General features: G+C 43.2%; 1 protein-coding gene across 6 annotated transcripts in view; it reads right to left on the minus strand.

Annotated features, from left to right (window-relative positions):
- RABGAP1L (RAB GTPase activating protein 1 like) overlaps nt 1-10,444 on the minus strand; it is a 177,737-nt gene extending 167,293 nt beyond the window's left edge. For 2 of the 6 annotated variants that reach the window (XM_042466398.1, XM_042466397.1), the window contains exon 1: nt 10,116-10,442. In XM_042466398.1, the coding sequence (XP_042322332.1) occupies nt 10,116-10,282 (167 nt within the window). In that variant the 5' untranslated portion in view covers nt 10,283-10,442. Of the gene's footprint in view, nt 1-10,115 lie in introns of all 6 variants that reach the window. The other 4 variants (XM_042466392.1, XM_042466395.1, XM_042466396.1 and 1 more) reach the window with 4 other exon arrangements.
- Between the last annotated feature and the right edge of the window lie 288 nt (nt 10,445-10,732).

Below are 10,732 nucleotides of genomic sequence, written 5' to 3' on the forward strand. Positions count from 1 at the left end.
CTACATCATTCTCATCACTAGTCCACATAAACAAAAAACAAGAACGGTTTTCCTAAACAAACCGAATTAAATAATTAAAATGTAATTCAATTAAAGTGTATTAAAGTGTGACATTTTCAGTTAGCTGTGTTTTCCTGTACAAACTATTAAGGACCACCAATGAGAGCAAGAATTCAACAATAAAAACAATATGAAGTACAGAGGAACAGAGGTCTTAAGCCTGATTTTGAATACTGTGGGACCAGCTGAAGGAGACCCCCTAATGCTACTCATTTTCCAGGCAACAAAATATCAATGCTCATGCCCAGTATAATTCTTAAAGTTGAAATCCTAGGCACACTTACTTAGGAGTAACTCTCATTCAATTGGTCATGGGACATATAGTAGTGAATCTCTCAATGGCATCTTCTGCTCAGCAATAAGAAAATCAGCTTCTTAAGGTCTCTCTCTGCTTATCGGGTGGGTGGGTCCCATCCAATGTACAGTCGCCTTTTCATTTTCGCAAGGGATCTGCTCTGCCCCCCTCCATGAAAATGGAAAATCGCCAATATTCAAGCCCCATTGGCTTGAATGGCGGCTCACACTCCATTTTGTCCCCCTCCGTTTGTTGCCCATTAATGGGCAACAAAGGCTATTATTTCTTTCAATTAAGTATGGATCTTTACAATGAATTTTGGATTCAACTAGACCAGGCAGGAAACAACAATTGTGCAGATAGCCACACCTCTCATAATAACTTTTCCATGGATCCCTAGGTTCATTTTGTCTTTGTACTATAAATTATACTGCATCCAAAACGGAATGTATATTAACCAATTTACCTGCCAAATGTTTTGCAAATATGTCATACCATATTGCTAAAAGTTTGGATATGTTTCTTGAGCAGAAGAAAACATCTCATTAAAAAAAAAAATCCAAAGGCACAATATAATTCATAGATGCAAAAGAAGCAGAGAAAGTTTCTCTTCCCCATCCATGATCAAAGATGTGGCATGAAAATTTTCTGTGGAAATTTTTTCCATAACATTAGACACACTTATTCCTATTTGTGTGGGCTGTGCAATAAATTCTCTAGTGAAATACAATTTTCAACTACAGTATATAGTCATGTATAAGTCAAGGGCAGATTTTAAGGCCAAAGTTATGGATTTTGATATGACCCGTTGTTAAACCCAAGGATAAAACTTAGCATGGGATTCCTGGAATCTCTTCTATGTACAGGCAAAAGCGCCAGTGCCACCTCAGGGGGCCAGCTGCCTCTGGCCACCACCACTACTGCCATCTTCCTGCCCAGGCATTCAAAAAAGCCTTTTGCCATTCTACTCAGAGACAGGGATGGTTCCATTTTGATAAGAGTTAATACTGTCCCTTATTTTTTATCAAAAATGGAACCATTCCCTTCTCTGAGTAGAGTGGTTAAAGTCTCCCCCTTCCCAATCTTTACCTGCACTAGGTTCCCAGGAGGACCTCTGGGGGCAACAGGCTCAGCAGCAGGAAAAGACTTGCAGATACCCTATCCCCCCCCCACCAGCCCCTCACTTCTGTGGCACTCCTGCCCAAGAAGTTCCCACCAATGCCAAACACTTATGAAGGGCAGGTACCACCATTGCCTTCCCTGGGATGTGCCTCCCCTTCAGTGCCTCTTCGCCATCTGAGGCAGGAAGAGAGGGAAGAAGGGTGGTCACTCATTTGCTGGCTCTCAGGGTCACTGGAAGGACTCCCTCCCTCTCAGAGTGGTCGCTGGTGGGCTCCCCTCTTTCGGCAGCACTGGCTAAGAAAAAACATTGCCTCCAAGTTGATGTCCTGGTTGGTTTCTTAATGGAAGCACACAGCTGGAGAGTTGTGCTTGGCATTGCTTGCCATCACGTTAAAGCCTTTTTTGGACAGGGGAAATATACACTCATCCCTTGCGGCTTTGACTTTTGTGGATTTGATTATTCATGGATTTATTAATATGTTCTCTCCAGGAATATCTAGGTCCTCCAGCACAACTCTATGGTCACTTTTAACCAAAAGTCGCACTGAAGGATCTAGAAATTCCTAGGGAGAACACTCCACTAGTCATCTGTAGCTCCTCCTGCGCAGTTCTATGGTCAATGTCTGGCAGATGTCGACCACAGAGTTGCACTGGAGAACCTAGAGAATCCTAGAGAGGTGTTCCCTCAGGTAAAAACATAGTGTTTTTGTTATCTGCAGTTTTTCCACATTCATGGAGGTTCTGTGCCCCTAACTCCAGTGAATGTGGAGGGATAAGTGTATATATACTATCATTATATACACATGCACAAATGTGCAAATCAATCCCAATCTCACTTTAATATGGTGCAGATACCAACATCCCAGGCTCAGTATCATAAATAAAAATGAGGGGGAGTGAGTGAGTGCAGTAAGGCAAAATCCATCCTCAGGTCACATTTTTGTGTTGATCCTCTTTTTCCTTAAAGATGCCACAATAGCAGTAAGAGTATAGCAAACCACAAAGGGTGAAGCTTGTTCTTTGTCCCTCTTCCTCTGTGTGTTTTTCTCTTTCCCTCCACACCACCCCAGATTGGGTCTTTCTTCCCCCAAGCAAACAATCAAGAGAAAGTGGCTATATCTCCCCCCCCCCCCTCGAAAAAATAGAGGATGCCAAGCAATGCCAAGTACCAGTTCCAGCTTTGTGCTTCCATCTTTTCCTCCTACTAAGAACTTGACTCAGGCAGCGACTTCAAAACAACACTTTTCCTCAGCTGGCACCACAAGAGTGAAGTCACCCATGTCCATGACCACCCAGTATAAATTGAGTTTTGAGAGGGTCAATTTTTTTGACCAAAATTTCTCAGCTTATACAGAAGTATATATTGCAGTTCTTTCTCAACTTGAAATGGGACTCTTAAGTAATGCACAAAGTGAAACTGAAAGTACTACAGTCGTACCTCAGCAAAGAAAGTTAAACTGTTGGTGTAAGATATATTGGATAGAGCTGTGCTACCCCAAAAAAGTTGTTTCGGAATGTATTTGTTTTTTGGTTCTTGTTAAATAGGGAGGCACTTACTATTCTCTTTACAGTACTACAAAACTATTCCAATATAGTAATTTTCACATAAAGCTTTGAATGTGTTTTAATATAACTTTACACCAAACATGGTAAAGGATATACTGTAATATAGTTTAGAGCACAGTTCTGCTTTTTCTGGAAAAACATTCATCAGTAGATGATGATGGCCATAATAGCATTCTACATGTTTTTGCTAGCCCTGTCATTGTCTAGCAAACAGTAGACTATTTTAAAAGGCAACAGGATGCATACAAAGTTTTTGAAGGCATACAGCATGTGGAAATAGAAAGCTGTGGCTTCCTTGAGAGACTACCTTCCCAGGCATTATTGTGTTTTCTAGTGAGTCATGTGTTTGCATGGTATGTCCAAAGTATGACACTCTCAGCTTAGTCATCTTGGCTTCTAGGGAGAGTCAATGTTTGATTTGTTCCCTCTGTGTATATGCGCCTTCAAGTCACCTGCTGATTTATGGCGAGCCCATGAATTTCCTACAGTTTTCTTAGGCAACGATGTACTCAGAAGTGGTTTTGCCAAGTCCTTACATTGAAATATAGCCATAGCACTATTTGTTCATGGTGTCCTATCCCAAGTACTATCCAACCAAGGCTGACCCTGCTTGGTTTCTAAGATCAGACTGGATCTGGTGCCTTTCGCATAATTAGGCAGGTTGATTTGCTCTAGGACCCATTTATTTGTCTATTTAGGAGTCCGCAGTATCCACAAAACTCTTCTCCGGCACCACATTTCAAATAACAACAAAACCCAAAATCCTCAAACCACTTTTATCTTTATTGGCCAAGCAAATGCAAAAAATGCATCCTGCAAGCTTTCAAAGATTCACTGCTTCTTTGTCAGGCAAATCATACAGAAGAAAGGTGTTAAGAGTTAATGTTAATGGGCTGTGGTGTTGTATTGTTTTAAAGTATTTTTAACATTTTTATCTTTTTAACTGTTATTTTATTCTTCTAACATGTAATTTGTTTTAATATTATAATAATTTAATTCTATTTTAATGCACCATTTTTGTATGCTTTTAACTGTACAGTATTTTAATGTTGTGAGCTGCCCTGAATACCAGTTTTGGGGAAAGGGTGGGATATAAATAAATTGAAGAAGAAGAAGAAGAAGAAGAGGAGGAGGAGGAGGAGGAGGAGGAGTCGCAGGCCTGGATTTTATCTCAGATGTTAGACTGCTGTCAGTTAAGATGGTACTGAGGGGTCTCAGTGCAAGGCCACTCCCCTTGATAGCTATGTGGGGACCACAAGCAAAGGTTAATACTGTAAAAGATGGGTAAGAGAGCCAGTGTCGTGCAGTAATTTCAGTGTTGGGGTATAATTCTGGAGGCCAGGCATCTATTCCCCACTTGGTCATGGAAACCCACTCGGTGAACTTGGGTGAGTTACCCACTCAGCCCCAGAAAACCTCATCTTGGGTCGCCTTTTGTTGCAGGCACACAACTTTAACCAAATAGATTTTCAACTCCATTAGCAACAGAAAAATAACTTCCCTTGAGATCCAAGCTGCCCCCATCCTGTTCTTTTAGGTCCTGTATAGGTAAAACTTGCCAACTATTCATCTGTAGCCCAAAGGAAAGCGTTTTAATTTTGTTGTAGGTTAAAACCTCAAAAAATAAGTCTTAGTCCATTGCTCCCTCTTTTTAAAGTTTCCCCTATTGCAGCAAAATTTGGTACAGTAATATATTTAGCGTAAGGGATAAAATCCAGGACTATTTGTATATAATGAAAATTGAACATGAATGCCGTATTTCTTTCCAGAAATGAGGAACGTGGGCATTGCAGTGGCCGAAAACTGTCAAGAATGACCTTCTGATGTACTGTCAGAAGAGAAAACTTTCACCTTCTCAATTAAGGAAAGTGTTTTATGCCTTTTCTTAGGCATATCTGGATTTCCAGCATCACCACTCTTGCACTTAGGGCTCCTTATTAAGCAACGCAAGCACTTTACCAGCATGAGCACTTTAAGGTTGTTAGCATACAGCAAATCATCAGTGAACATGAGATAGCACAAGCAGCATGAAGCAGAATGAGGAGTTTTTGTGAATTACAGTAGCTGCGTTAAATGAATCCATGTTAAATGGGGTGTTACTATGGCCTGAAACAGGCCAAAAGTGCCGCCTTTGGAACTGTCTGGGGCATGGCATTCAGATGACTCAGGTCCCTGGATTGGGTTGAAGCTGCCCCGTAGCTGCCTAAGGCAGTCCAAACCCAGAGCAAAAAAGAGCACAAAAAAAGTGTTCCTTGCCAATAATCCATTGTGGAGCATGATGGCAGCCAGCCTCGAGACTGCAACATCTGGTTGCCACAGTCCTGTGCTACTCCTTTTGCTCTATCTGCCCAAGGCTCTAATCTTCAAACCAGGAAATGTATTACCTATATGGCACTTTGAGGTTTTTCCAGATGTAACAGTACAGGGACTTCTTAAGAAATTCAATGTTTTCTAACTAAGAAAGCGTTAGCTTTCCACAAGATAAGGGCAGCCTGAATCTCAAGAGAAGTTTATTTTCTGTTAGTCTCTTAATACATTTTAATATAAATGGTTTACTGTAGTTGTTTGTAAATCTTATATTTATACTTTAATTAATACTTTGAACAGTTTTTAAATTTGTATTGTTTTAAATTTATTGTTAGCCACCCTGAGCCACATTACTGGGAGAAAGGCAGGCAATAAAAGAATAAAATCATAGAGTTGGAAGATACCACAAGGGCCATCCAGTCCGACCCCATTCTGCGATGCCATGCACAATCAAAACACCCCCGACAGATGGCCATCCAGCCTCTGTTTAAAGGGAAGGAGGCTCCACCATTCTCCAAAGGAGTGTGTTCCACTGTTCCCTTACTGTCAGGAAGTTCCTCCTAATGTTGAGGTGGAATCTCTTTTCCTGTAGTTCGCATCCATTGCTCCAGGTCCTATTCTCTGGAGCAGCAGGAAAACAAGCTTGCTCCATTGTCAATAGGTCATCAATAAAATAACAATAATGATAAATTGTTGTCCTTTCTCCCCAGTCCCCACATGGTCAATAAGGTGAGCGACCTCTGCCTGCACACCAGTGATCTTTCAGTACATCAACAGTTGAACCTCCTTTCAGCTTGAGTCCAGCACTACTCACTGCAGTAGTTGGTTAAGTGCCTTCCAACCTGGGAGTCTCTGTTTCTGGCACTGTATCTTGTTTCATTTTGAATTGTCTGATCATAGGATTTTCATGGTAAAAGACATTCAAAGGGGGTTTCCCTTGGCTCCTTCTGCTCAGTACTAAGAAGTTTTAGCTATGATGCCATTGCTGCTGTTTCTAAGAGATTCTCCGCCAGTGTCATTTTCCACTCCTGCCTACCAGCCCTTTGGCACATTTAGTCTGGCTCCATAGCAAAAGCCTGTCTGACACAAGAGACCCTACTAGAAGCACAACTACCATGAGCATAGCCTCTTGCCTCACAGGAGCATACAATTTCACCACTGTGGAAAGGTAGTGCCATGGATTATACTATTATATATCATGAGGGGGACACATTTTCGGCTACAGATTAGAATAGGAATGCATATACCTTGAAAGCCAAGTGTGGTACAGTGCGCCCTTTTTTTACGCAGGGATCCATTCCAGACCCCACCACGCGTAAAAAAAACCCACGTATGCTCGTGCCCCATTGTAAATAATGGGGCTCGTGCATGGCGTGGCGGTGCAGGGGCACACACGCCATGGACGCACACCCCGCCCCTTGCGTGCTCCCTAGTGGCTTTAAGCGTATGCTGAAATCCGAGTATGGTGCGTCCGTGTATGACGCGGGCACACTGTATAGTGATTTGAGCATTGGACTCCGGAGACCAAGGTTCAAATCCCTACTCAGCCATGGAAATCCACTAGGTGATCATGAGCAAATCACACACTCTCAGCCTCAGAGGAAGGGAAAGGCAACCCTCCCCCCCCCCATGAGCATTGTTCCCCAATAAAACACTGTAATGTGCGTTAGAATCACCATAAGTCAGAAACTCCTTGAAGGCACACAACATGTGGTCTTCCAGACTGTGTTGGACTTCAGCTGCCATAAGCCCCAGCTAGCAGAACTAGGAATAGTAGAAACTGCAGCATCTGGAGGCCACGGATCAGACAAATGTCTCAATCAGACAAATGGAAGTAAACCTCAAACATTATACTGTCACTGCTGGAACCATTCTTTGGTACTAATAACGAATTACTAAGTTCTATGAATGACAAGCCTACTGCAGTTTTTAAGCTTTTTAATAAACTTTATACATTTGATTAAGTTTATACATGAACTTCAACTCAAATAATTTATTTAACAAGTAAATTAAGCAAAGCCGTCAAATCTTAGCATATATCAAGTAAAGTTCAACGCTGTTTTTAGCAGAAGACAATACAAAGCTGCCATATGCTGATGGACCACTGATCCATTAGCCCAGTGCCATCTATTTTAACACTTAGGTCCAAAACACACTGTAGAAATAGTCCACTTTGAGACCTCTGTAACTGCCCTGGCTCAATCCTAGGGAATTCTGGGAACTGTAGTTTTGTGAGGCATTTTGCCTTCTCTGTCAAAGAGCTCTGGGGCCACGATAAACTAAAGGGCAGTTCAGGCTGTCTCAAACTGGATTACTTCTGCAGTGTGTTTTGAACCGTAGTGGATTTTCAGAGTTTTGCCTTCCACCTTTTCTGCCTGTGAACCTTTTGACCAGAGATAACAGAGAATAATCTTCTGCTTTTGGGGTATGTACTGCACAACTGATATTGGAGCCTTGCTCTACTATAACTTGAAAATCCATTAATATATATATCCTCTCTGTTTCAACATAGAATCATAGAGTTGGAAGAGACCACAAGGGCCACCCAGTCCAACCTCCTGCCATGCAGGAACTCTCAATCAAAGCATCCCTGATAGACGGCCTCTGTTCAAAGACTTCCAAGGAAGGAGACTCCACCACTCTCCGAAGGAGTGTGTTCTACTGTCGAACAGCCCTTACTGTCAGGAAGTCCCTCCTAAAGTTGAGGCGGAATCTCTTTTCCTGTAGCTTGCATCCATTGGCCTGGTTCCTGTCCTCTGGAACAGTAGAAAACAAGCTCGCTCCCTCCTCAATATGACACCCATTCAAATATTTAAACAGGGCTATCATATAGCAATTAGAGGGTGGTTTATGACATCTCAACAAGTCATCTTAAACCATTCCCTATGTGTGTCAGGTGAATGCAAGATAAAGATAGCGAGGAAACTGGGTGAATCGGTCTTACAATAGTACACAAAAGTCCTCTTCAAGTGTTGCTTAATATGGGGACTCTAGCACAGGAAAGCAGCATAGGGTTATACACACTGACCCCACCAAGGTATTAATAAGGAAAACTCAGCAGAGGCTTTCTTCTGTCTTAACTCTGCCAAGAATTGCAGCATTGAAGCATTGTGGGATCCTTTAGAAATCATTGCTGAAGTATAACCACACTGTTTCTGCAGAATAAAAAACACGTCAGCTTCAAAAAGCATAAAATATTCTCTCTCAGTTGGTTTTGTGACAGGAAGCAAACCTGGTCAAGTTGGTTAGAAATGCAACTTTAAAAAAAAAAGGGTATCACATCACTTTGCAGAAATAATGTAGAGCAGCGATTTCCAAACTTTGGCCTGTTACAGACTGCCAAAATAAAGCTGCTTCGTGTCTCTTTGGAGGTATGCTGTTTAAATGATGCATGCATCCTAAGAATCCAGAAGCTGCACCAAAGCTGCACTCCAGTGCTAAGGAATGGAGTGTGGCTTTGGCGGGACCTCCGGACTCTTAGGACCCATGCATCATTTAAATAGCATACCTCCAAAGAGATCCCAAGCAGCTTTATTTTGGCAGTCTTTAACAGGCCTTTAGTCCTCCAGATATTTTAGACTTCAGCTCCCAGAATTCCTAACTGTTGGGGTTTCTGAGAGTTGAAGTCCCCCCCCCCGAAAAAAAAACATCTGGAGGACCAAAAGTTTGGAAATGACTGATGCTGGCGAAACGTCAAGAAGAAACATTTCTGGAACATGGCCACATAGTCCGAAAAACCCACAAAGAACTACTTTTTTAATGCTGTCTTTAATGCTGTGAAGCCTCTCTGAGCCCCAGTCCAGGGAAAAGAGCGGGATACAAACAAACAAACATACAAGTCTAACCTATAAGTGTTTCATTCTCTTTGGCTGCGTAACTCGCTTGGATACCGCTTGAACTGCTCCATGCTATGGAATTCTGGGAACTGGAGTGCGTTGCGGCCTCAGAGCTCTTGCTCCACTCTGGGGCCACAACAAACTCCAATTCCCAGAAGTGAAGTTGGAGTTATATTGGAGCAAGGCTACAATATCAGTTGTGGATACCCCAAAAGCAGAAGACTATTCTCTGTCATCTCTGGTCCAAAGGTCCCACAGGCAGAAAAGGTGGAAGGCAAGGTCCAAGACACACTGCAGAAGTAACCCAGTTTGAGACAGCCTTAACTGCCCTTTGGTTTACTGTGGCCCCAGAGCTCTCTGGCAGAGAAGGTGGCTAAATGTCTCACAAAACTACAGTTCCCAGAATTCCTTAGCATTGAGCCAGGGCAGTTAAAGTGGTCTCAAACTGGATTAGTTCTGCAGTGTGTTTTGGACCTAAGTGTCAAAACAGATGCCACTGGATCAGTGGTCCATGTGACAGCCTTGAACTTTGAAAGTGTTAGTCAGCCTCTGGGGCCACAACACTTCCAATTCCCAGAATCTCATCGCCTGGAGCAGCTAAAGCGGTATCAAACCGGGTTAACCCTCCAGTGTGGACGCATCCTTTGCCAGTTTTCAGACTGCCACGCATCTAAACCAGTCAGGCTTTGAGTTTGGAGGACAAACTTAGCACCTAAAGTCCTAAGCCTTTTAGTACAACAACAAACTCTGCCCTTTAAGGGAACTTTGGACTTCATCTCCCAGAATCCCTGGCCGTTGGCCAACGCGGCTGAGGCTTCTGGGAGTTGGAGTCCAAACTCTCTTAAAGGGCACTGAGTGGCGGCCCGAAGTGGGACAGAGACAGTGTCTGTCGCCTGCTTCCCCTCAGCTCGGCTCCCTAAGCTTCTTACCTGGCGACGGCGGAGAGAGACATGGGCCGCTCCTCGCTGCTGCTGCTGCCGAGGAGGCAGGCGATGATGATGATGATGATGACGGCGAAGCTCAGCCGAGGAAGGAGGGCAGCCCTGCCGCCACAACGACAGCCGCGCATGCGCACAGGAGGGGGCGCGGCGGACATCTTAGGGCCGAGCCTGAGGAGGAGGAGAGGCGCCCAGGGAGAGAACGAAGTGCAGGTCCCTGGCAGAGGAACCACGCTGCGGTCGCTCTCACTGCCCTGGCTGAGTGCTGAGGCATCCTGGGAACTGTAGAATTGAGAGACATAGCCGTGTTAGTCTCAGTCTGCAGAGAGATCTTGCAGCCCCTTGGAGACTCATGGAAAGAAAGACCTTGAGGGCATGAATCTTTCCTAGGCTTCAGTCTACTTCCCCAGATGCACTTGGAGAGAAGAAGAAGAAGAAGAAGGAGAAATGTAGAGAGATCTTGCAGAACCTTGGAGACTGACTGAAAGGAAGAAGTTGGCAGCATGAGCTTTCCTAAAGTCTACTTCCTCAGATGCATTTGGATATAATAATAATAATAATAATAATAATAATAATAATAATAATAATAATAATAATAATAATAATAA

Source organism: Sceloporus undulatus, chromosome 4 (genome assembly GCF_019175285.1).
Source record: "Sceloporus undulatus isolate JIND9_A2432 ecotype Alabama chromosome 4, SceUnd_v1.1, whole genome shotgun sequence".
In the NCBI taxonomy this organism is placed as follows: Eukaryota; Metazoa; Chordata; class Lepidosauria; order Squamata; family Phrynosomatidae; genus Sceloporus; species Sceloporus undulatus.